Genomic DNA, 26,553 nt, shown 5'->3' with positions numbered 1-26,553 from the left:
TAAATTTTGGTTGGATTTGCCATGAAAACCTTTTTTTTTTCTTTATCCCATACAAATGGTTTGAAATGTACTTGTTTTTTAAACCCTATGTGTTGGAAATTCTTTAATCTGTTTCCTCTTTTTTCCCCCCCTTTGAAAGTTTTGCATAGTGTAAGCATTCATTATGTCTTTTACCTCCCCCCTGCTCCTCCCTTGTGAGAGGTACTAATGCTATTATCGGTGCTGAAAAATGGCACTCTAAAGGTATGGGAAGGAAGGAACCCCACACTACAACCTGCTGTCCTTTCACGCCTTCCTTTGGAGACTGTTCCATCAGTGCCGAGGTGTGCGAGAAAATGCTTTACTGCACCGCCATCTTACTGAGTTGCTTCACGTGAGGAAAATGGGGTTTTGACCCTGCCATTCAGTGACTCAGTTCCACATTTTGGATTGCATACTGGAAAAGAAGCCAATCTTCTTGCTAGTAAACCAACAACCCAGCTGTATGCAGTGGTGACCCAAACGATGGATATAAACCTAAAAATCTGAGGGAAGGGTGAGGTGGAATACAGTAGTTATTGGAATCTGAAATCTCCTGCTTATTTGATCAGTTTATTTACTGCGACTTGACGTAAATCTGATTGGTGGGGATCTCTTAGGATCTGGTGGACATCTGGTATTAATTTCCACTCAGGAAAAATTAGAAATACCAATTAATCCAGAGAGAGTCTGGGTTCTGAAATTCGGCGTTAGCTGCCTCAGGACAATTGTGTCTGGCCTCCATTTTTGTCTGTCATTCAGAGCTGGCTTCCAGCTACAGTACCCTTTGCTAGAAGGGGTAAATGGGTGGATGGTTTTCTCCTTAATTTTTTTTTTCTTCCTTCGGGATGGGGGATTGGTTTGGCTTTCTTTTGTGGTGGTTTGTTTTGTTTCATTTTTGGCAAGATCAATTTTAGCTGCAAGGACTTGAAAAGACTCTGAAGGATGCCACCTCTTTTTCCTTGAGGCCTAGATTTTTGTATTCTGTCCTGAGCAGAAGTCATTCCTCACAGCCTAGTGAACCAATAGCGTCAGCGATTTTATGCGGAGTTACCTCTTTGGGGAGTTTTTGGTTTTGTTTTGTTTTTTAATTCTCTTTCCTTAGCAGCAAGGTCTTTATTCCTGGAGAATCTACTCCATTGCAGACTCACTGCAACGTCAGGAGCCCTAACCAATTAAGTGCTGTCAGCTTGATGTACTACTCCGGACTCTGGAAACAGATATTGGTTCTATTCTGTATTTCCACTGTGTGTAGCTAAAACAACGGTCGGAGGCCAGATGACCTGTTAGATGGCTAGCCTTGTATAACTCGACTCTGTATGTTCCCATGCATGTTACCGCAATGCTCCTCCTGTTGTACAGTGTCTGTGAGATGCTCTTTGAAGATGGTACTTTTTTTTTTTCATTTTCAATAAAAGCACATTACCTCCCACTTCCTGGTATTTAATCCTGTTGCTGAATGTGCCTTGTGTGAGTGTGTGCTCCGGCGTTTGCAGGACCTCAGAGCTGGAGGTGGCACTCGGTGGTTCTTGGGGGCTGGCTGCCTTCCTCACTGCAGGTGGTGTTAGACATATGCTACCTGAGGTAACATGTTTTTGTTTTTGGGAGGGAATGGGGAGTGGGGAGGGCCCATGGGAGGGTCTCTGGATTTGTGATAGTCTGCTTTGTTTGATCCCTTCTGTGCTATTAAACTGCTGATGTTTATTTTCAGGAATGTTTTGCAAATGCACTTCTCACTCTTCCCCAGTCCAACTGTAGGTACACTGTTCCTTTTTATCAAATAAGCACGTTTGAAACGATCCAAAAAAAGGTTTTAGTTTCATTTAAAGAAAAGTATCAATGTGTGGAGATACTGGCATAAGGTCAAATATATACTTTTTAATGACTGTGTTTAGAATTAATTTCAGCTCATAGACAGGTTTATGTTACATTAGAAAGAGTAATCATGTTGGTGGTGTCCTTAAGGAAAAAAAGTTTCAAATTAGACCTACCTCCTGCAAAATGCCCTGAGTAAATTACTGCAGGCAGATTGGTCCTTCAAGAATGTTGTTTGGTCTTCCAAGAAGATTTTTCTTCTGCACTTATCACTGAACAAGGGAGCTGCCTCCTCTTTCTAACTTAACATAAAACTGTGGCGTGGTGTGTGGGTGCCGTGGAGATGTTGACAGTGGTGTGTGTTTCTCCCTGTAGGCCTTCATGGTGAAACACCTCCTGGAGTACTCCCAGGCCACAGATTCTAACCTCAAGTACAGCTTGCTGTTAGTCCTGGGCCTTCTCCTGACAGAAATCGTGCGCTCTTGGTCACTTGCACTGACTTGGGCATTGAATTACCGAACTGGTGTCCGCTTGCGAGGGGCCATCCTCACCATGGCATTTAAGAAGATCCTTAAGTTAAAGAACATTAAGGAGAAGTCTGTGGGTGAGGTGAGTAAGGAGTGTTTGCTTCGGGGCAGAAAGAAAGCTCCCAGCTTGAGCTCTTTCTTTCCTTTGGGTCCCTGCTTTGTCCTATATCCTCCTCCTGAGACAAGTGGCCTTTGACTTTGCAGAATCCTCACTGTTCTTTGTGTCTCGTAGCTCATCAACCTGTGCTCCAATGACGGGCAGAGGATGTTCGAGGCTGCTGCTGTTGGCAGCTTGTTGGCAGGAGGACCCCTTGTTGCCATCTTGGGCATGATTTATAATGTAATTATTCTGGGACCAACAGGCTTCCTGGGATCAGCTGTTTTTATCCTCTTTTATCCAGCATTGGTGAGTAAGCCTCCTTGTTATACTTTGGCAGCTTCTCCTTAGATGATTTACTTCCCTTGGGTTCTGTATAGTAGGCACCACTCGGGTATCACATCTCTTATTAGAAATCTCCTCAAAGCAGGTACCTGGTTTGGAAAAGCCTACAAGAAGCTAGACAGTGTTAAGTCCATACAGGCAGAGTTTTGACTTGAGAGAAAATAAGGTGTCACTTGAATAAAGGCAGTGGTGCTGAATGAGATTTAAAAAGAGAGTCTGAGTGAAGGAAGCCAGCAGGTGGATCTTGCCCCCAGGTAACACAGGAGTGTTTGAGGCTCTCAGTATCAAGTTAATGCTAACTGATACGGCTCTCCTGCTTCTCTTTGGTTGCACTCAGTAGCTGCAATTACTATGAGAACAAATATTTATTTGTCTTAACTTTTGTACAGAGGGATAAGAATTGATATTTGATTATAATTTAATAAAGCACTTTTACTAAAAACAGTACAACTATACTTTGCTCATTTTATTTATAACAATCTTAAGCAGATTTATTTCCCAGAAAGACCAGGCAGTTCTTAAGTTTGATAAACTGTGATTTGGCATGACGTTGTTTTTTTTCTTTCAGATGTTTGTATCACGGATCACTGCATATTTCAGGAGAAAATGTGTAATGACCACAGATGACCGTGTCCAGAAGATGAATGAAGTCCTCACCTACATTAAATTTATTAAAATGTATGCCTGGGTCAAAGCATTTTCTCAAAGTGTTCAAAGTGAGTTCATAGACTTCATATGTACATGTGGTAGAAGGACTTTGTCTTCTTTGCTTCCCGAGCACATTAGCTAGTAGGAATCCCAGTGCCGTCGGATCATAATAACTTACATTCTTATAATATCTTATGAGCTTAACCTTGATAGGGATCTTGGAGACTTGAACTCCTGACCTCATCTCAGAGATGAGGAAATTGAGATCTGAGAAAATCGTGAGTTTTTTCCCAAGATAACCCAGCTGGTTATAATTCATTTAGTTTCAAAGATCCTTGTCTATACTCTCATCCTGCCCGTAATTTCGTGGTCTATCCATGAGGAAAACAATCAAGTGCTCTACTTCTGTCCCCCGCATTCTGGGTGCATGTGCACCAGAGGTCGTTAGCCGTGAGATCCCAGGGAGGGAGATGCTGGGAGAAGCACTGGTCTGGGGATCCAGACAGCTGAATTCTGGGCCTAGCTCTGTTACTCTTAAGGGTCTTTTTTGGCTTGTTGTTTTATTTTTATTTTTTTAAACAATTGATTTATGTTGCATCACAGGGTTCTCAGTGTCTGGCTCTATCATGATCTGCAAATTCAATGCAGACATAAACATGTTAACACCACAAAGCTTGGAGGAATAATTAGCATAGACTGGGTGTTCAAAAAGATCTCAACGAAAGTTGGAATGATGGGCCTTAAAAAAGGTGAAACTTAAAAAAAGGTGAAATTTAAGAAGGATGTATTTAAAGACAATTTAAAGTTTAAAAAAGAAGATATAGTTACATGTAAACAATTTAAATTTAAGAGATTTGGGCCGTTAATTGACCATAACCTCATTGTGAGCTAACCTGAATACATCGCAGCTAAAAAGTGAATGCAATTTTTGATTGACTAGAACTACAGTGTTCAGATCAAGGAAGCTATTTCATTTTCACCACTTGGATTGTCAGTTAAACCTTCTGGAACATTGTGTCCAGTTCATAAACTCTGCATATGAGTGGTCAGCCAGAGAAGGTGACCACTCAGAAGTATCTAGCAGTGGATGAAGCTGCTTTGTTAAGTAGTGAGTTCATTGCCAATAGGATGGAACAAATAGATGCTAACTGGACATCTGCCGAACATGCTGTTAGCAGGGTGACTGACTGGTGGTGGTCTCTTCTGCCTCTAGGTTCTATAGTTTTATGATCTTTTTTCTGAGATTCTGTTTATCTTTCAGCCCCTGACTTTAGTATCTTACCTGTTTTAGTTTGAAAAGAGCCTCCTTGCTCATTGTAGACTTGGACAAGATGTATGATAAATGTTTAAACAGTGAGTTGGAATTTTGGGGTTTTTTTTTTGTTTTTTTTGTTTTTTGACTAATGAGCTAGCTGAAGGTAGTTTCCAGTGTCTTGAGCTCAGTAATACCTTTAAGGTCAGTGCATACAGCCTCTCATAAATTTTTTTTGTTTTATGTTTAAACATTTATTTGAAAATATCTCACCACTTTATTATCATACTTCCTACGTCATAGTCTTATTGCTCTAGGGTTGCTCTGCTCTGTTAAACAAGGGTATCAGTTTTGCTAATGTTTAAGAAAATCATTCTGCCTACAAAAATTGCATTTCACTCATTTTCTGATCACCGATCCTGCTGTTTGTGTGAAAGCCTCTGTCCCAGTGCCAATATACAGTAGGCACTCCAGTAAATCGTAGTTCCTTTTTAATTCTCCATTACTGTTGTACGGTCTTTCCTGTAAGTACCTAGCAAGGTAAGCAAATAGAATTGTCAATTACAGATACAATTAATGTGTTTGATCCTTTAAACATAAAAAATTTGCAAGAAGAATCAGACTAAGGCAGTACTAATATATGGTGCTGCTTGCTGTTAGAGTCATTCCTGTGATTTGATTCATTTCAAACCTCAGGCTTGGGTACCAGCTTTAATGATAGGAATCGGCAGTCATAGTGATCTAGTCTTTGCATCGTAGGTGTTAAGAGGTCATTTTAAAACCTATGTGTGGCTGAAGACCTACGGAGTCTTGTTTGGTGGCAGAGGAACAATATTGCAGGTTTCTTTGGGCTTGCTTTTTGTTCTTAGAAACCCGAGAGGAGGAACGACGGATATTAGAAAAAGCTGGGTACTTTCAGAGTATCACTGTCGGTGTGGCTCCCGTCGTCATGGTTATCGCCAGCGTGGTGACATTCTCTGTCCACATGATTCTTGGTTTCGATCTGACAGCAGCACAGGTCAGTGAGCTCTCAGGGCTTGGGAAGATTTAGAAATACCCCATACAGAGATGCTCTGGTCCTCTTGTGTCTGGATTTGGAGGTTCTCCCAATAATCAGAAGGTATTTTTTCATTTGTGCAATTAAGCTGAGAAATGGAAGAGTGAGGATTCATCCCTAATGCGTAAATAATGTATGGATGGTTTTTAGTCAGTCCAACGTTGGATTTACTTCTGAAAATAAAGATCATCCTGTGGTTCAAATTTACTGAGAATTTTTACTGAAGGTTTCATAAAAACTATACCTTTAAAAAAATGTATCTGACTCATACCAACATTTGCCAGTCAAGCAGCAGCCTTCCTTAAACCTGAAAGGAAACCGATGATGTCTTGTTATTTTAGTCACATAGCCTAGTCAGGCTGTTTCTTCTCTTTTCCTATTTCTAGGCTTTCACCGTGGTGACTGTCTTCAATTCCATGACTTTTGCTTTGAAAGTAACTCCATTTTCAGTAAAATCCCTCTCAGAAGCATCGGTTGCTGTTGACAGGTTTAAGGTAAGTGGCTCCCTTCTCTTCCATGTCAGGAGCCCTCCTTGGCAAAACTGACTGTTACCTTAATTCCAGTGGGCCACACAGGCTGGCTGCATGTGGCTTTTGTTCACTTTTAGCCTTTTGGCAAGTTGGTAAGAAAGCGGGCCGTGGAGGAGACCGAATTAAGGGATGGAACTAGTTACCTTTTCAAACAAATGTGAATTTTTACCTGTTGTAGACGGCTCACCTAGTTCTGGGCTCCCAGGATTTTAGTGCTTCCCTTCAAAGCTAGTCACTTCTGCTGGGCCTGACGTGGATATGTGTTGTAACTTACTGGGCCTTTAAGTGATTCAAACCTGGAAGATCAGAACTGCTAGGTAACTGTCAGCTTTTCCTCGCCTTGATCTACCCTCTGCCTCTACCAAAATGCTATCTTCATTTTGACTGGTCAATATGCTAAGCCCTTTTTAATACATTCTTTTCCCTGGCCTGTGGTGCCACTCATGATGCAAGGACGGCAGTAACATGGGATAGCCATAAAACTAGATCATGTTGAGAAGTGCAGCTAAATATCAGGTTTTTTTTTAAGGTGGTTGTTGATCTTGCCTCCAGAATAATACAAATATGTGATACAAGAAGAAGGTATATTTGGAAGGGTAGAGGGAGGTAGATATTTGAAAGTGGATAATAAAATAAAAGAAAAGGAGCAACACCTGTGTGGGCTAGGATTCCCTGGCAAAGCCGCTGCATAGAGTAGCTCCTGCCCTCCTGTTAATCATCTCAGGTAGTGAGAACAATACAAAAGCAATGTTGGCAGCTTGAAGGATTTAGGCTCAGGTGTTTGATGGATTAATATTACCTTAGATGTCCGAAAGAACACAGATTGGGTTTTCCTATTAAGAAGAATGAAGAATAGCTTCCCAAAATGTATTTATATTCTACTTGTTTACAGTTAACTAGGTGAATTTTGTTTGGTTAAGAAAGCTAGTCTTCAAGAATGCACCCCCAGCCTCAGCTCTCCCTCACCCCAACCTGCCTGTAGAAGGCTCAGAGCCAGAGCTATATAAAAAGAAATGGTCTAATTTTAACCAGAGATTTATTTTGCTTTATTTCTTCTATGACAGTATTCAGCCGTGGAAGAAAGCAAATGTTTTGACTATAAATTCGTTCCCCTGTCCCTGTTAGTGAACGGATTTGGTGGCATTTTGGATGAAGAAGTAGAAATTTATAGTATAGAGTTGTTATCCCCTTGTTTCTTGGGAGCTCTTTTCTCTTCACTTAGTAGCAAAGACTTGTATTAGAAAATGGCTTTTTTCATCATAGCTCCTTCCTTGATCCGGGAAGCTTCAGAGTTAATGATGGAAGCAAAATCAGCCACAGTTCTATTATATGCCCCATGAGACTTTAGTCCCATCCTATCTTATTCCTCTTGGCAGTCTCTTCCTCCCCATTCTCTCTCTTTCCCCCCTCTACTTAACCTTTCCTGCCCTCCTCCTTCTAGGAGGATGATAACCCATAGAAAGGCAGTGAGAAGCCACCTCGTGACTTTCATTCTGATAAGACTGTCACCTGTATAGGGTTGCCAGCTTTAGCGAAAACACAGGACACCCGGTTAATAATTGCATGGGACATACTTAACACTAAAAAAAATATTCATTGTTTATCTGGAATCGGAATTTAACGAGGCATCCTGTATTTTGGCTGGCAACCCTGAGCAGTTCCCCTTCTGCTCAGCAGATACATTCTGATTTGATTCTTCCAGTGAATGAGAGTAGTGTTTTGATGGTAAGTGTCCTGTGGTAAAATTGAGGTTTATGGTTTATGTACCTCTAAGATTCTGTTGTCCTGGCAGGTGCAAATCCAAGTCGATATAAATTCAAGTGTCGTGGGGCCCTCATGTGCCTCAGCACGTCATAGCAGAGTGACCTGAAGCCGAAATCCTCCTGGGAGGAGTGTGGGGCTGCAGGGAGCCTGTGGGGAAGAAGCTGTGAAAACTAGAGGCTTGAGCACATTTTTAAATAATCCACTGAGACTTACAATATCCTTTTAGTAACTCTTTAGGGCCGAGAAATGATGAGAATTCTGTCAACGTATGGTTTTACTCTGAAGGTGTTCAGAATATCCAGCATGTTATTCTCAGCCCAGTCTTTCAGGAAGGCTCTGAACAAACGAGACCAACAGCTGTTTTCAGAAACTAAACCTAAGATTGGCCGAGAGTAAAGATTATTTAGGAGATTTAGATCCATAACACTTCTAGGAAGATTGGGGATTAGGAATGTATAGGAGGAGTGGCGATTAAAGGGAAGAAAAGAGCAAGCTTAGAAGTACAGGATCTGGCAGAAAGGGCTTGTTCTTGGGGAAGGGGATTATGTATGTTACATTTAATAGCACTTTCAGACTTTTATTTATTTATTTATAACATCTACAGCACCCGGTATTCCTAGGTGGTCTCTCATCCAAGTACTAAGCAGGCCCGACCTTGCTTAGCTTCCGAGATCAGACGAGATCGGGCACGTTCAGGGTGGCATGGCTGTAGACTTTCAGACTTTTAAAAAGTTGGGGGTTCTCAGTAACTAAGCAAAGAGTTCTGATCCAAGAAGTCATCTTTTTCTCTAAAGACTTTCTAATTTTTTAAGTATTTTTTATTCAACTTTTTTTTTTTTTAATTGTGACTCTAACTGAGATAGCATTCTTTAGAGAAGATCAGTGGTTTAAGAGAGTTGGGTTCAAAGTCATGGGCACATATAACTCCTGGGCTGAGATTTATTTTGGTCAGCGTTTCAGATCTAATTTCAGAAACACTTAGCTTTTCAAGCGTTCCAGTTTCCTTCCCCTAACATAACTCAGTGGGACCCTGGGAATGAATGGGAGGAAAGAGTCTTGTTCACTTCCCAAGGATGTTTCTGAGGGAGATAACCCTTCACTTTCACGCAAGTCTGTTCCTTCAGTTGTTTGAATTCTCACAAGTTCCAAGGCAGAACTTTGAAGACATGAGAACTTATTGGCAAGAGGATGTACTCTACCATCGAAAAAACCCTAGGTACTCTGTTCAAACCCTAGGCCTGTTCACAGTCTCAGCTCAGCCTGTCTCCTCAGACATGGGCCACGTTGTGGGTGAGGAACGTGTACAGGCTTTGAGGTGCTGCAGGAGTTGTCTGGAAGGGAAGCAGTGATGACAGTCTGTAGGAGAGCAGCATGCCCTTTGGTTTTTCTGCTTACACTTTCCCACTGATGCTCAGCAACTCATGGGTGAGGAAAGGGGGCTGCATATGGGTTAGTTAAATGTCCTTTGGTCGCATGCGACTGGTAGAAAAAGAAAATCTAGTTTGGCATGTAATTGGTAGTGTAGTGTTGGGCCATTGATAAGGCCCTTGTCCCTCCTGAGGGTGTCCCCACACCCCCGTGACCTCTTACTGGGCCTGAGGCTGGGCTACACTAATGAGCTACCTTTTGCCCTTCAGCTTCCTTCCACTGTATAGCCTGATGTGTTTTGCTACGTGAGTGTACGCCCTAGGCTTGTCTCCCTGGTCTTGATCCAGTGTCTCATCTTTGCACCTCTCTCACAACTCCTATCAGAGTTTGTTTCTGATGGAAGAGGTTCACATGATAAAGAAAAAACCAGCCAGTCCTCACATCAAGATAGAGATGAAAAATGCCACCTTGGCATGGGACTCCCCCCACTCCAGTATCCAGAACTCACCCAAGCTGACCCCCAAAACGAAAAAAGACAAGAGGGCTGCCAGGGGCAAGAAAGAGAAGGTGAGGCAGCTGGAGCGTACTGAGCAGGCGGTGCTGGCAGAGCAGAAAGGCCACCTCCTCCTGGACAGCGACGAACGGCCCAGTCCTGAGGAGGAAGAGGGCAAGCACATCCACTTGGGGAACCTCCGCTTACAAAGGACGCTGTATAGCATCGACCTGGAAATCGAAGAGGTAACCCCTCTGCCTCCCTGTGCCATGTCTGTCTACCAGGTGTCTATTCTGGCAAGAGCAGGCAACTGCAAAGTACTTTGTGTCTGGGACTGATTTTGAACTAATGAATAGATCTGACCAGTTCCACCTCTAAAAGGAATATTTAGGCATTTAACACTAGACATGAATAACAACTGATAACAACTGATCTCACAAGACACTCATTTACAAGCAGGGAAATAAAGCATTCAAGTGGACTTTCCAAGATTTTGCCCTGAATAGATTTCTGGTTATTATAGCTGTATGCGAGCTATAATAATTATTTTTGATTATTATAACTCTTTGTAAGCATCTCATTATCGCTAGGCTGTGCATAGCACAGAACCTGGCACATAATAAGTACTCTCAGTGCTGCTATTATTGGCAATTTTGTTGTAATTATTTATTTTTAATATAAGTAAAGGATCATTATGGTATATGCTGTCACATAGCCCAGGCAGCATAGGACTAGAGTCTCTCAGAGGCCCTCTTTTAGAGAGTGGCTGGAACAGAGACTCCAGTTTCAAGGCTTTTAAAGTACACAGTATGACTGGGGACCAGCACTACGTTGAGGACTGCGTCCTCCAGGTCCCAGATGTTGTAATTGTGTGTGTGTGTATTTTTTTTTTTTTAGGTGAGGCAACCCTTGGTTGACCTCACAGATTGCAAGGACCTTGTCAGCTTACAATTCTTTATTTATTTTTTTTATTTTTTACACCTACAGCACCTGGTCTTCCTAGGTGGTCTCTCGTCCAAGTACTAACCAGGCTCGACGCTGCTTAGCTTCTGAGATCAGTCAGGATCAGGCTTGTTCAGAGTGGCATGGCTGTAGACTATATTCTTTCATTTAACAGCCATTTTGGGGGTGCCAGCTCTGTGCCAGGCACTGTTGTAGGGCTGGGATACAGCAGTGAAAAACCAAACAGACAAAAAGCCCTGCCCTCTTGGAGCTTACATTCTAGTGGGCAAAGACTGACAGTAAACAGGTAAAATATAATAGTTTCCCCTTATTGATGGGGGATACATTACAAGACCCCCAGTAAATGCCTGAAACCATGGATAGTATCTAACTCTATATATACTGTTTCTTCCTATACGTACATCCTTGTGATAAAGTTTAATTTATAAATTAGATACAGTAAAAGATTAACAATAATAACTAATAATAAAATGGAGCAATTATAGCAATATGTTATGTGAATGGGGCTTTTCTCTCTCCCTCTCGCACTAGTAAGTTTTATATTCTTCAGTCCAAACCTATTCCTGAATCTGCATAATCATCCTTTACTTTCAGGAAACAGCTTGGTGTCACTCGTTTCAGGGGATCTATCCTTGCTGAAGTCTTTGTATGGGCTCAATGCTTTCTGGTGCAACATGGTGCCGTCAGTCAGAATACACTTTCTGTGTAGGTCTTCCACCCACAAATTTAATGTCTCTTCTATCTTAACTAAGCATTCTCATACACTGTCACCATAACTTTTATGGTTTGAGATGTGGCAGCAAAACTAGCATGGATTTCTTTTTCATTCTTCACAATTTCAAGAACAGAGGATTCACTCTTACCATAGACCTTAGCAACCTCAGCTTGCGATTTTTTTCCCTCCCTATTAACTCGACATCTTTCACCTTTTCACTTACAGGAAGCACTTTACAGCTTCTCGTTGGCATATCTAAATTTCCAGCATTAGTACTCTTGCCCTTTGGGGCCAATGTTGAGTAAAGTGTAGGTTCCCTGAACACAAACACTGCAGATAATGAGATAGTAATATGGAGACCGTTGATCTGATAACCGAGATGACTCCCAAGTGACTAATGGGCAGGGAACTTGTACAGAGTAGATGTTCTTGACAAAGGAATGATTCATGTCCAGGGCAAGACAAAGCAGGATGTGAGATTTCACCACACTACTCAGAGCAGTACACTATTTAAAACTTATGAATTGAATATTTCTGGAATTTTCAATTTATTATTTCGGACCACAGTTGACTGCAGGTAATGAAACCACAGAGAAAAAAGGGAAATCTTGCATAGGGGGAACTACTGTATGTTGTTTGTCAGACAGTGTCAGACAGTGATAACTGCTGTGAAGAAAAGGAGTTAGAGAGTGCTGGGGCAGGAAGCAGGTGTGGCTGCAATTTAAATAGGTTGCCCGAGGGAAGCTTGTTTAAAAAGTAATATTTGAGGGAATGAGTCATATGGTTATCTGAGGTAAGAGGAGCCTTTCACGTAGAAGGAACAGAAGCTCAAAGACCCTGAGGCCCATTACTGGAGCAAAGTGAGCTCTGGAGAAAGTAGTCCATGCTGAGGGCAGAGAGGGAGTTAGGTGCCAGAGCCTCCTGTAATGAATGACTTTGGCTTTACTCTTAATGGGAAGAGAAGCCATTAAGGGTTTGGAGCAGAAGAATGTTATGATCTGACTTATGTATGAAGAGAAACATTCTAGCTTCTGGATTCAGAAGAATATTTAGAGAAACAAGGAGAGAAGCAAGGAGAACAGTTAACCCAGGAGAAACATTAGGGCGTTAGACCAAGGGTGGTGGTAAGAAATATTTATTTGCATAACTGGAGGTTCTAATGCAATATGTATCAAATCAGCAAATGACCAGAAGCGTGTTGCACAGACCCAGCTCTAGACTGTAGAGAGAACAGAAAGCTCCAAGCTCTTGAAAGCTATAACCAAGAGGGGGAGATGGTCTTTGGTGAGACCATTGGGAACAACTAGTCTAGTTCATCATTGGAGGGCATTCGAGTCAGTTTTTTTACTTCAGTGGTTAGCAACAGGCATCTTATTTAATAGAGATTATCTTAATTATCAAGGCAGTTCTATCACATTGCTAATTAGCTTATTAGAGGATTGGTCCTCACATTCAGTGGAAATTTACTCTTCTACTTTATATCTTTTGCTCCTCATTCTGCCCTTTAAAGCCCACATTCACATGATAGAACTTTAGCTATTTGAAGAGAGAGGCCATAATTCTCCCTGCCCCCCGCTTTAGGGAGGAATTTAATGTTTCCTGATGTCTTTGCTTACTTCATCGTGGATATCTCCTTTAAGTTACCAGAACAGAGTTTTCACTTTGAAAATCTAATTGACTTGAGCAGAGATTGAACCTATGATTTGGTATCGTTCTTATTACCAGGTCGTAATCTTTCAAACTCTTGGACCATGTCAAAAGCTTTGTTTGTCCAACATACTTTGATTAAGTACCAAATACTGTACTTGATTCTACAGAGATAACTCCTTCCCTCAAGTTGCTCAAAGCCCAGTGAGAGAGACAGTATTAGTTAAAATGACAAGGCCAAGATCAAACAGTTGTCCAGTGCTGGTGGAGTTGGGATTCAAATCAAGACCCAGAATCCATGCTCTTTCTACACTGCCACTCTTTATTCCTTCCTTTGCTATGAGACTTGAGCCAGTACAGATCACCCTGTTAAAATCATCTGTCTGTTCTTGAAAAATTTTTAACAGTGTCCATTGAGCACTCGTTATTTTGCCAGAGGATATTCAGTTAATCACAGGCTTGGTTTTCCACTTTTATTTGGGGTTGATGGTATGGAAATTCCTCAGATCCTTGGAGATGTTTTGGAGAAAAATGGAAGCAACAGTCCATATAGTTTTTATGAAAATAACTTACTGACCCTGGAGAAAAAAATCATAATAAAATAATTTTTAAAAAGTCCTGTTCTCTCTTCTAAAAACAACAAAATAAACAAATAATCAAAACACATGGATCACCAACAAAGCAGGAAAGGGGCTGGGTTTTATGAACGGGCTATAGGGTACCTTAATGTGTGTGGCATATTTAATTTTTCCAAAAGCTTACACATCTGTTGCCTCAGTGTATCTCCACAGAAACCCTATGAAGTAGGTGGCCGACAAGGGAGAAAAGAGGTAAGTGACTTGCTGGGTGATCAGGAAGGCAGTTCCTGTACTGATAGACTGCAGTTAACATTCTTTTTTCCTCAAAGAAAATAGGAAGTTCCCAGAGATGAGTGGGCAGTGGTCCCTTAATGACCTTCCCTCTCGCTCTGTGTTTTTTCCCAGGGTAAACTGGTTGGAATCTGTGGCAGTGTGGGAAGTGGAAAAACCTCTCTAATTTCAGCCATTTTAGGTCAGGTAAGATTTGCTTATTGCCCTTGTCATTTTGTTTCTTCCTCTAGACTCTGCTTAGCAAGGGTCTCAGAGAAAATGAACTTGTTTCCTGGAGAGAGTCAGGAAAGGTAGAAACAAAATGAACCCTTAACAGCATTGTGTCTGGAGGGGGCTTAGTGGACATGTGTGTACACTGTGAGTTATGGTGTTTGAGAGGACAAGCTCATATGTGCAAGTACTGCGTAGGCTGGTTAACGAAACTTTGTTCCAAGCTATAGCATCCCTAACCTAAGGCAGATTGTCAACCATCAGTCCGCAAAGGAATCCTGAAAGAGGATAAAATGGACAAATCAATTCATATCAATCACTGTGACCTAAAACACAACTCAAAGCATAGAGCTCATCATGCAGTCTCTTCATGTTGGAGTGGAGGGTCCGCTGTCATTGTGTGGTTGCTCTATAATACTAGTTGATGTCTAACTGGAATTTTTTCCCCTTTAGTTCTCATTTTATAGAAGCAGCTGGTCTAGCCAACAGCCTGGAATAATTCTGTAGATGAGTTGGCCTGCCCTCATATTGAGGCAGGGACTAGCTCTAAATCCTTACAGCATCCTCCCCAGGGGATTCTGAAAGGGCCTTCCACTTGTGCTTCCCTTAATTAAAACAGTTTGCAATTAGGAAGAGAAGATATGAAGTAGCTTATAGCTTGCTGACTGAAGTGTTTGTTCATTCACGTCACGGGTTGTGCTGGGCTCCCATCACACATAAGCAAGGAGAACTTTGATTTTTTTGCTGCTGTAGAACAAATATGGAACAAAGGTGAAGTCTAGATTTGAGTCCAAAAAGCATCCAAAGAAATTGCCAAAACTTTTAACTCCATTGTGGAATATGGGTGGTTCTCTTGGCTTAGGGTGATAGTTTTGCATTATGATGCCATTGGATGGTGTCTGTCTCCCTAGATGACACTTCTTGAAGGCAGCGTGGCAGCCAGTGGAACCTTCGCTTATGTGGCCCAGCAGGCCTGGATCCTCAACGCCACTCTGAGAGACAACATCCTCTTTGGGAAAGAATTTGATGAAGAAAGGCAAGGAATGTTTAGTTTCTGTCATGCTTTCCGTCTTGGTCATGTGAGACGCGAGACAACCCAAGTCAGCAGGCTCTTCTCAAACCACATCCCTGATACTAGGTCTCTTTGTGTCCTTCAGATACAACTCTGTGCTGAACAGCTGCTGCCTAAGGCCTGACCTGGCCATTCTCCCCAACAGTGACCTAACTGAGGTACAAGCCTTCTGCCCCTGATAGGGAGTGTGTTTCGCAGAGAGGATTCTGGCAGGGCTGTGCCAGAGCCACCTCCTAGGAGTGCATCTTAAATGCATGAGAGAAAAACCTACAAAGTGAGATTCACTTTCCTTGGGACTTTATGTTAGGAAGTACTTGTACTTCAGGACAGGGATTATCAACACTCTGTTTTAAGCATATAAATATTTCATATTTCAGATGGATTTTAAATCAAATCCCATTGTTGGTTCAGAGTTAATATTTTCTACACAATTCATTTTTGGAACCATAAGTCAGGCGTGTGCACATCGAACTTCTTTCCTGAACCTCATTCTGCTAACTAACTTCCTTACTCAGACACAGCCTGTAGAGAGCCCACTTCCATTAGAAAGAAAGAGGCCTTTGCACAAATCCATCTTTCTTTGGTTCTCTGTCCTCAGGTGGTTTTCAGAGGTGTGTCTTTGGAACTGGCTTATTAAGCCTGTCTCCTAGGACCTGCTCTGGATGTCTCTGGGGCTAGCACTTTTATTCAGCTGGTTTCAGTTAAATTCCTCAAACTAGATTTGGTGAATGATTTAATTGGTTCACTGGTTCTCAAAAGACAGTCCCTAGATCAGTAGCATCAGTGACACTGGGAACTTGTCAGAAATGCAAATACTCAGCCCCGACCCCAGACCTGCTGAATCAGAAACTCCAGGAGCGGGGCCCAACCTGTTTTTACAAGCCTTTTAGGTAATTCTGATACCTGCTTAAGTTTGAATTTATTGAATGTTCTTTTAAGGACAAGATTTTTAAAAATTACAGAGCCAGTTTCCATTTGACGATTTATTCACATATCCATTTAGTAGCATTTAGATCCCCCTTTCTTTTGGGTATTAGTGGAGAAAAGGGTAGGGAGGTTTTGCAGAGGGGAAGATGCAAGAACGGATCAGATATAGTACAGAAAGAAGGATGACAGTCATCACTTGTGTTCGTAATACATGCACTATTAAAAATGGCTTCAATCCCAGGGTGTGCCAGGGGAATTGGCCATGCTGACAGCTTTGTATGCCATGTTTGGGTGTTTAGTTTCTATCCTTTAGGGCTCTCGAAGTGTTTTAAGCAAGTGTGGGACATGGTTAGCTTTATGTTTTGGAAAACTTTCTGCCCATAGAGAAAGGACTGGAGTAGGGTGCCCAGTAGGGAGTAGCAAGGCCAGATGTGGGATTGATTAGTAACTAGATGGTTGTGGGAGAGAGGGAGGCATCTGGGCTGTGACTCTCTCAGTTCCAGTGTGGACCCATCATAGTGGCCACTCATCCCAGTGGGGAATTCAGTAGGAGGAAGTGGTTTGGGTGGAAGAGAGGAGTGGTGACTGAGATGATCACTAAGCCCAGTTCTGGACTTGAGCTTTCGGCTTCACTGTGCTTTCTGGGCTTCCGTAGATTGGCGAGCGAGGAGCCAACCTGAGTGGTGGCCAGCGCCAAAGGATCAGCCTTGCCCGGGCCTTGTACAGTGATCGCGACATCTATATCCTAGATGACCCCCTAAGTGCCTTAGATGCCCACGTGGGCAACCACATCTTCAACAGTGCTATCCAGAAGCATCTCAAGTCCAAGACAGTTCTGTTTGTTACCCACCAGTTACAGGTATGGTGCTTTCTTCCCAAGGCTGCCTACTGTGGCTTGAGAAATCAGAGTCAGGGAGGTGGGCTTGGTCCTTCTGGATACCTCCATGAGCTCCTAGAAGTTCCTGGAACCAACAGTGTTTGTTTCCTCAGCAAATAGCCCCCTGGTCCATTGTACCAATAAAACTCGTTGTACCTATGTATAAATGGCCATCCAAATCAGAGATCCTTGGAGCATGTTAGCTTCTGCATATAAATCAGTAAAAGGGGTAGGCTGAAAGTAGATTTTGGGTGAGATAGTTTGGAAAGCATTATATTAATATCAATGTACAAGTGGGAACTGTTTAAGGAAAACAAGATTTTCTCCTTCTGCCATTCCATGACAAGAAGCCACTTTGGAGAGCAGCTTAAAGATGTTGCCATCTGCTTTGCATTTGTTGTCAAATTTAAGAGGTTAACCCCCCGCCCCATTCTGCCACAGAAAGTCAGTAATTATGTGTACTTCCGAGTGCAGTCAAAGGGTATGAAGTTTAATGCAAGGCTCCCGTGGCTCCACCAGCAGATTTATGTCAAAAACTGGAGAGACTGCTCTTGGAACTACATCACAAGCACAATAAACTAAAGCAGAGGTTCTCAGTCTTGGCGCTATTGATATTTGGGGCCAGATAGCTCTTTGTTGTGGAGGACTGTGCTGGGCATCCCTGGCCTCTACCCACTAGATGGCAGTAGCACCCCTCCCCCCATTCGTAACAACCCACAGTGTCTCCAGATATTGCCACATGTCCTCTGCGGGGCTCAATCGCTTCCAGATGAGAACCGCTGAACTCAGGTTTGGGTGGTTGGATGTATTTGCACAAATATCAGCAACACTGTGTTATCCCTGCCTTTGTCTTTAGTATCTGGCTGATTGTGATGAAGTGATCTTCATGAAAGAGGGCTGTATTACAGAAAGAGGCACTCATGAAGAACTGATGAATCTAAATGGCGATTATGCTACCATTTTTAATAACCTGTTGCTGGGAGAGACACCCCCCGTTGAGGTAAGATTCATGCGGTGTTTGTGTGTAGCTCCTCCTTTCCAGCAAGGGAGGCATGACCTTAGTGAGTGGTGGGGAGATCTCAGCTGAATGCAGTATGCGTCTAATTGACACAGCTCTATTTTTTGGTGTCTGGACTGCTGTGCTTTAGTTAATATACTGGTTCTACTCTAGGAGAGGATTGTGGGGCTGGTGAGCCATGGACTTCTGTCACTGAGAACTTATTACTAAGGCAATGACAGGGAGAAGGATATGGGCTCAGTGTGTTGTTGACATAAGAAACATCCAAACCTGTAGAGAATTTTTATAAGAATTTATTTGAGCCAAACCAATGGCATTGCTGGAAAGCACGATCTCAACCATCTCAACTACTCCAGAGAATGAAAGTTTTGCAGTTTCTTTTATACATTTGGAATTAAGGAAGGAATGTAAGGAAGATTACGTGGAGGTAGGAGAAAGTAAGGTGGTGATTGGATTACAGAGTAGTTAATAAGATTGTGTGTTCTCTTGAGGGTGGTTATGCTTTCAAGGGGTCTGGGAAAGAGGATTACTTCCGGCATTTCAAATGTGTGTTAACCTACATATACAAGAACAAAGGACAGGGCTTGCTTAATCCTTTTACTAAAGAAATTATGTGCTTGGGGCATACTATTCAAGAAGACCTACCCAGTTAGGAATTTATGACCAGATCACCCTGTGAAGTTACTTTCACTTAGATTTATTACAGCACCCCTTCTTCATTCACAGTATATTGTTCAATCATAGTTTCAAAAACTCCTTCAATTCTGACTGAAGCATATAAAGCTTTTTTTTTTTTTTTTTTAAATAAACAACTAAATAAGGAGCCAGAGAAGAGAAATTAAATATTGCATACATTTGAAAATGATTCATGGTATCTCGGCTGCTGATATGGCACTCATTAACTAACACTTATTATGTCCCAATTACTGGATTAGGCACATCATAGAAGTCATTCTGTTTAGTCATTTTAACAGAACTCTGTGGCAAAATACGATTATTCCTCACTTCTGTAGTTGAGGAAGGGGAAGCTCAGAAAAGTAAAGCAGTTTGCTAATCTTAAAGAACAAAAGTCAACCAAGTACATTTGAATCTCTGATTAGCTTTATTAAGCAATTCATGAATTGGCAGCATCTCATCTAGCAACTAGAAGGGGATCCTGAGGAGCTGTACAGAATGGAAGGTTATTAAGGTTATTATAGGCAGAAAGAGGGTGAGAGAAGGAGGTTAAAAGAGGATTATGTCAGGCAGAGTCGCCCTCCCTTAGAGGAAGGCAGGGGGTTTTACCTGGCAGATTACTTCACGAGTGCTGATCAGGAAATTCCAGACTGAGTGGTTTAAAATTATACTCCTGGGAGAGGCCGAAACTGCAGTTAGGTTGGATACTAAGTCTTAGTGTAGCTTAGCAAAAGTGACTCCATTTTGGGTCTGTTGTCTCTTTTTAACACTAACAGGGGCACTTTGACTCCAAAGTGCTCTTTCTGCCATGCTGCCTTGCCTCCTGTGGTGACACAGAAAGATGGCAGTTTTCTAAGGCTTTACTCTGTGCTTCGAGTTAGGCAAACACAAGGCGTACTTACTCAGCTAACCAAAGAGCCTGTTTTTCCTTCTTGACAACCTGCTTTTGTATGAGCTCCTCATTCTGTGGTTACATTGGATCCTAGGGGTATGCTCAGGCTGGGCTAAAAGCCACTTTTTAGCTACCAGATCATGAGAGGGATAAAAGCAGACAGTTATTGAGACCATTTCAGGGAGTCTTTGGGTGTCATCCTGTTTGATTTCAGGTATAGTACTGTTGTAGCCCCCAGCCCCCGATAGACACACGGACCACCAGAAATCAGTGAGTTATAGGAAACACACTCTTTATTCAGCCAGCTGGGTCTGCCAGGAGTACGCAGATCTCAAATTAAGCGCCCCGAAATGTAGAGGTACAGGGTTTTTAAGCCCTAAACCCCATTCCTCATTCTGTCTGAACACAAAAGTCTATTTTTCTTCTATTTACTAACTGTAAACCCACAGGTCGATTGTGCAAGCGGGGAGTACAGAAACAGAAAGCTTATTGTTAGAATGTTATGTTCCCATGGGTGATAACCTATGATCCCATGGGCGATAGCCTATGTTCACATGGGCGATAGCCAAGCAGTAATTTTTCAGCCAGCGCAGTACAACTAACTGTACATGACTGATGTGTTCTTGGACTTTTGGGGTAACTCGCATATTCCAAGCGTCATTAGTAACTTCCATAGAGACACCCTGATGCGGATTTGGATCTGTGACCTCTCCCTATGACTGTCACAGTACTCCTCAGACTATGTCCTCCTTACTATGCACAAGGAAGAGGAAATTAGAGGGAGAGAAGCTAAAATATGAAATGTCCAAGGAGCCAAAGACTTTGAGAGTCAGTGAGTTTGTTTTCTTTCGGTTTGTCACTTAATTTCCCTGAGCTTCAGTTTCCTCATTTTAAAAATGGGGATGGCACTTGCCTCTTAGAGTTGTTGGATCAATTAAATGAAATAGTACGTAATGTTCGTACCCTAGTAAGTGGTCAGCAAATGGTAATTTTCTCTTTACACAGTGCATTTATTCATACACTTCAGCAAATAGAAAATTTATCCATCTTATGTTCCAGAGGTGGCTCTAAATTTTATGTTATTTTTTGACTTTTTTCACTGTTAACTTAAAAAGTCTAGTTGGAGAACAAATTGGGGTTATGATGCTATGATATAGAATTAAATGTAGTAAATTGTATTAAGAGAATTTCCTATGTTAAGATATAAGAGGAACTTGGAAAGGAGAGTGTGAAGTAGTTTCTCTTACCTCAGTTCCAATTTGATGAATGTTTACTAAGTCTCTAGGTGCCCTGTTATAGGCAGTTCTGTGTGTTAGGCCCTATGTGGGTTATAACCACGAGTAAGGCATCATCTTTCTCCTTGAGGGACTTATTGTCAGTCACCTGGGGAAGACCACTGGGCCGTGCTGTTACACCAGGTCACATTTATAGCAACATGCTGTATTAGAGTGCTACGAGCTCAGTGCCTGGGAGAACAAGGGAGGGGCGAGCTTTATTCTAGAGAAATCTGGGTTGCCTCAGGGAGGGTGTAAAATTTGAATTCATTTGAGTGGGGACAACTTTGAATGCGTTGGGACAAGGGGAGGGGCATTCCAAATGAAGAACCAGTGTGGACCAAGGTACAGAAGAGGGAGAAATCACAGTGTGATGTGAGGAATGGCAGGAAACCCAGTGTGGCTTGAGAGTAAGAGCCACAGGAATGGGAGGGGACTTGCAGAGTTAGGCTAGGGACAGAATGTGGCAGTCTTACAAAACCAGACTGAGAAGTTTATCCTGGGGTAGCAGTGGGAAATGATCAGCTCTTCAATTTGATTTAGTGATATGGGGATCAGAGATGGGAGGAATGGAAATGGCCCCAGCCCTAATGCTTTGGACAAATTGGAGTGGATAAGAACGACATAAAGGCTACTGTGTTAGGTCTTCAGTAACTTTGGGAAGAGCAATGTCAATGGAATAACAAGGTAGGAACCCATATCTCAAAGACTGAAGGAGTCGTATAAGAAATGTATAAGAAATGAGTATAGGTGGCCTTATTAAGAAGTTAGTTGTGTCTCCCTTCAATAATAGCGGCAGCTCCATAGATGAATTTCTGGTATGTCCTATGGACATTTGTACAAATGGCCATATCATAACTGGAGGCTTTTTTTTTTTTAATATTAGATTAATTCAAAAAAGGAAACCAGTGGTTCACAGAAGAAATCACAAGACAAGGGTCCTAAACCAGGATCAGTAAAAAAGGAGAAAGCAGTGAAGCCAGAGGAAGGTAATGACCTTTTCTGAGATTTTACATTTGTCATTAAAGTATATCAGAAATTATGCCATGTAGTAATTCCTGATGTTTGATAATACTGCAATTGTAGAGTACCTGGCCTTATATTCCTGAAATAAAAAAATTCTTGACAGCAGTACCTAACCTTTTTGGCACCAGGGACCGTTACTCCTATGAGAATCTAATGCCCAATGATCTGAGGTGGAGCTGAGGCAGGATGCTAGCCCTGGGGAGTGGCTGCAAATACAGATGAAACTTGGTTTGCTTGCCGGCTTCTCACCTCCTGCTGTTTGGTCTGGTTCCTAACAGGTCACGGACCTGTACCAGTCTGCGACCTGGGAGTTGGGAACCGTTGTTGTATAATATTGGGACACCATGAGGCACCTTCCATTTGCTTAAACAGATTAGGCAATAAGAATGGCCTTTGGTCTTGTTTCTGTGAAGGGCAGGGTCAGGTGTAGGTAATTATGGCTGAGTCATCCTGAGTAAAGAAAAATTCAGTGGTGGGTAGGGTTATACCTGTTTTTCCTGTGATTCACTTCTGCTCTTTAAAAGTCAGTGCCAACCAAGGCAAAAGTGTTCCAGCTCCAAAAGACTGCCTCTGTCCTCAGCAGCTCCCTGTTAGAATGGTACGTGCCTCTGAGATCGCAGCAGTACTGTGGTGAAGAGTTACAGCTGGGGTTTTCCCTACCTGCTTTTCCCTATCCAGAGTCCTCAGTCCTGTTTTGTGTTTTTTTTGTTTGTTTGTTTTGTTTTTTTTAAATCTTTTATCATATCAACTGAAACAAATCCTGGGAGTTAGAAAAGCTACTTACAAAACTTGGGTGTTTTCACCTTGGTCAATCTTAAGCTGCATGTCAGATTGCCCCCCCCAAAAGAATGCAGTCTTGTTTTAAAGCTCTCTTTCTATTGTGTCACCTCCTCACCTGAGATTTGAATCAAAGACCTCTCCGGAATTTGCCCCTGTTTTTAACTTCCTTGTTCTTAAAACTGCAGCGAATGTTTGGTGATAAGAGTTGACCATTCTGGTTTACCACTCACCGCCTCTTTTTTTTCTTTTAATAAACCACATAGCAATTTTGAATTCAGGTAAGATAGCTTCCTCATTCACACTAAACAGACACAGCACAGAAGGCTGAGACAGCTGTCAGTTCCTGCCAGAGGCAGTAAAAAAAAAAAAAAACAGAGAATTTAGGGAACATTTATTCTTATCTACAGAGCCATTAACCTGGAGGCTCACAGCTGTTAAAACTCCTGGCCTGTGTGGCTTGTTCCAAGATAATTAAACTGTATGTGATGAAGAGGCAGAGGCTTCCTGTAGGGCTGTTTGTATCCTCCTGTCAGTATCAATCACCTGACCACACTAGGGAGCCCATAGGAGCTATCCTTGAATGTTTTCTCTTTTCCTACAGCATTCACCATGGCCTACTGAATTTACCTCCTGAAACTCCATCCCCATTGCCATGACCCTGATTCTGGCCTTTATTATCTCATGCCTAGTGTTAACAGCTGTCAATCCTCCATGGAGATAACTGAGAGCAGACAGCTTAGAAATACAGTTGAAAACAAGAGACCAACTTGCCTTCCTGCGTGGAGCCTTTCAGTGGTCTCTCCTCATTTTCAAAGCAGTGTTTTTATCTTTTTCCTCATATGGCACACATAGAAAATGCTGTTATTTGTGTGAGACACTGGGATACATGGAAGAAGCTGCTCACTTCCAGAGGTGACTAGACTGGCCATCCATCCTAGAGTCCCATCTAGTCCAACACACACCTTTAGGCCATTCTCTTGAGACGTTCTTATCTGAAGGATAAAGTTCAGATACCTTTATCCTCTGACCACAGCCTGCCTGTCACCCTGATCTGGTTGCCACCCTGCAGGCATACAGCTGTTCCAAGCCGACTTGGTTATCTGTACTTACTGCCTTGTTTTTCCCCACCTCCGTGCTGGTGCTCATGTTATCTCCTCTGCCCACTGTTTCCCCGCCTGGCCGACTCTGGCTTACCTTTGAGATGCACAGTGGACTACACAGAAAGTCTTCCCTGAAACCTCCCTGCTGACCACCCCACAGTCCTCCCATGTAGGTTACATACACCTCCTGGATGCTCCCATGCTGCCTTGGACATATCTGTAGTATTGTATGTAACACATTTTATTATAATTATGTGTTCATCTGTCTATCCTACTAGACTGTAGAAGGATCCTCAGCCAGATCTCAAGGGCAGGACCTGGTCTTAATCCTCTTTTGGCTCCAGGGCCTCATCCTGGGCCTGGTTCATAGGAAGTGCTTAGTAAATGTTAAATGGATGAATGAATGCTTCTAAAAAAGAGGAGGTCATTCTGATTTGGAGCCCTTTGATTGTGTTCTTCTATAGTTACTTAGTTTTGGATAAGTAGCTTTTTCCTTCTGAGTTTGTGTTCCTTTTTTTCTTACCTAGGGCAGCTTGTGCAAGTGGAAGAGAAGGGGCAGGGGTCAGTGCCTTGGTCAGTGTATGGTGTCTACATCCAGGCTGCCGGCGGCCCCTTGGCTTTCCTGTTCATCATATCCCTGTTCATGCTGAATGTGGGCAGTACTGCCTTCAGCAACTGGTGGTTGAGTTACTGGATCAAGGAAGGAAGCGGGGTAAGGCTCCTTATTAATGGGAAAATTGTGTCTAAGAATATGGCCATCTCTCCATGTTCCCTGGCCATTCTTAAGGAAACTTCTCTAGTTTTTCGATTAAAAGATAAGATGAACAACGGTCACCCAGGATGAAAAAGATGAGTCCCTAACGTAACCTCACAAGAGTCTTTCTCCCTGACCAATTCAGAGTGGTAGAGCTTATCAGTAGCACACCTGTGGGCTGTCTGCCCTGGTCCATTGCGGGGCAAAGCCTGCCTCGTGTTTGCCACACCAGGTCCCAAAGCCATTATCCCATGCGCTCCCCTTGAACTGAGAAAGGCCCCAAATAGGGTTTCTTGGCAGTCCTTAGGAGCCTTGCCCCATAGAGCCTTGCCTCCACACAGAACACCACGGTGACTCAAGGGAACAAGACCTTCGTGAGCAGCAGCATGAAGGACAATCCTCACATGCAGTACTATGCCAGTGTCTACGCCCTCTCGATGGCCGTCATACTGATCTTGAAAGCCATTCGAGGAGTGGTCTTTGTCAAGGTATGCAGTAGTGGCCTTTGCTCCTCTTCTCCCTGGTGACTATGTGCTCAGGCTTCAGCATGGCATCTCTCGGGTTTATTTTGAGGAGGGAAGCCCCTTTGAAGCATGATGGCCTTTGCTGAAATGACCTGTTTCTCATTAGCCTCAGTCTTTTCATATTGGCCACCTCCTTCTTCCGTGGCCATTTCCCTTCTGTTTGGGGAGTGGATACGTCCTATGGAGTAGGAGCAGCCTGCCTGAGTCCCTGGGTCTCTGGGCCCTGACCACTTTGTGCTCTTTTCCTTAGGGCACGCTACGAGCCTCCTCCCGGCTCCATGATGAGCTTTTCCGAAGGATCCTTCGAAGCCCTATGAAGTTTTTTGACACTACCCCCACTGGGAGGATTCTCAACAGGTTTTCCAAAGATATGGATGAAGGTATTTCTCACTACTTCTTTCATGCTCTGGAGCACAGGCTGGAGCTCATGGTGCCCTCCAGCCTTCTGGATGACTCTCTAGATATGCATGTCTATCCAGCCTTAGATTCTGAGAGCACAGTGGCTGCTGGTGTTCATACCAAAAACATCTTAATCTTGGCATTTTCTCCAGGTTGCTACTTATATTTCGGCTAAGGGCTCATCTGATTTTCACCTTTCATCCAAGTTTTCATTCGATCTTATTTAACCTAAAAACAAGTTCAGAGGATGGAGTTAGCATAAAGGCCTTAGAGATTCCAAAACGTTTTTTGGAATCTCAGATTTACTTCAGGGGTAGTATATTGCTTTCTGGACACCTATAACCTCTGCCAGGTTTTCTGGATCCTGCACAGACTGTGCCAGCACCAGAACTTGAATACTTCCCAGAGCCCAGAATATTGCTAATGCCACCTGACATTTATTGAGGGCTTACTGTGTGCCGAATGTCCTACATGCCTTATCCTAATCCTCACAGCAGCCCTATGAGGTGGGTATTGTTTCACTCACCGAACATATAAGAAAGCTGATGTCTAGAAAAGTTAAGTAACTTGCCCAAGGTCACACAGCTCTTAACAAAGCCAGAATTGAGCCCAGGTCTTTTAACCCCAGAGTTAATGTTTTGACTGCACTGTGCTGCCTCCATAGGAGTTTGTTTCAGATGTTAGTAAGCAGTGTAAATCCATGGCCAGAGGTAGCAGGGGCTCAAAACTATCAGTGATACACAGAACCAATGCACGATCCCATCTCTGCTAAACACACACGTTCACACACACGCAAATGGAGAAAAGACTGAAAGAAAAAAATCAGTGGTATCAACATGTTTGGGATTTGCATGAAAATGCTTCACCTCCCCAAGAAAAAAGGTGAGGGTTGGAGGTAGCCAAAAAGGAGATGAAGA

General features: G+C 42.7%; 1 protein-coding gene and 2 pseudogenes across 4 annotated transcripts in view; 1 reads left to right on the top strand and 2 right to left on the bottom strand.

Annotated features, from left to right (window-relative positions):
- The window catches only part of ABCC5 (ATP binding cassette subfamily C member 5), a 69,389-nt gene that overhangs the window by 23,028 nt on the left and 19,808 nt on the right, over window positions 1-26,553 (top strand). The window contains exons 7-23 of one of the 4 annotated variants that reach the window (XM_015599930.2): window positions 1,515-1,602; window positions 1,730-1,772; window positions 2,209-2,442; window positions 2,593-2,766; window positions 3,371-3,518; window positions 5,572-5,720; window positions 6,146-6,253; window positions 9,806-10,159; window positions 14,223-14,294; window positions 15,230-15,354; window positions 15,476-15,548; window positions 16,973-17,176; window positions 18,051-18,194; window positions 21,940-22,042; window positions 24,487-24,671; window positions 25,055-25,201; window positions 25,488-25,617. In XM_015599930.2, the coding sequence (XP_015455416.1) occupies window positions 1,515-1,602; window positions 1,730-1,772; window positions 2,209-2,442; window positions 2,593-2,766; window positions 3,371-3,518; window positions 5,572-5,720; window positions 6,146-6,253; window positions 9,806-10,159; window positions 14,223-14,294; window positions 15,230-15,354; window positions 15,476-15,548; window positions 16,973-17,176; window positions 18,051-18,194; window positions 21,940-22,042; window positions 24,487-24,671; window positions 25,055-25,201; window positions 25,488-25,617 (2,481 nt within the window). Of the gene's footprint in view, window positions 1-1,514; window positions 1,603-1,729; window positions 1,773-2,208; window positions 2,443-2,592; window positions 2,767-3,370; window positions 3,519-5,571; window positions 5,721-6,145; window positions 6,254-9,690; window positions 10,160-14,222; window positions 14,295-15,229; window positions 15,355-15,475; window positions 15,549-16,972; window positions 17,177-18,050; window positions 18,195-21,939; window positions 22,043-24,486; window positions 24,672-25,054; window positions 25,202-25,487; window positions 25,618-26,553 lie in introns of all 4 variants that reach the window. The other 3 variants (XM_025042222.1, XM_006925769.3, XM_025042223.1) reach the window with 3 other exon arrangements.
- Window positions 8,649-8,767, bottom strand: LOC112474266 (annotated as a pseudogene).
- On the bottom strand, window positions 10,893-11,011 carry LOC112474199 (annotated as a pseudogene).

The sequence above is a fragment of the Pteropus alecto genome, unplaced genomic scaffold (assembly GCF_000325575.1).
Source record: "Pteropus alecto unplaced genomic scaffold, ASM32557v1 scaffold88, whole genome shotgun sequence".
In the NCBI taxonomy this organism is placed as follows: domain Eukaryota; kingdom Metazoa; phylum Chordata; class Mammalia; order Chiroptera; family Pteropodidae; genus Pteropus; species Pteropus alecto.
Note: the sequence above shows the minus strand (reverse complement) of the source record. Positions and strands in the feature narration are given on the sequence as shown.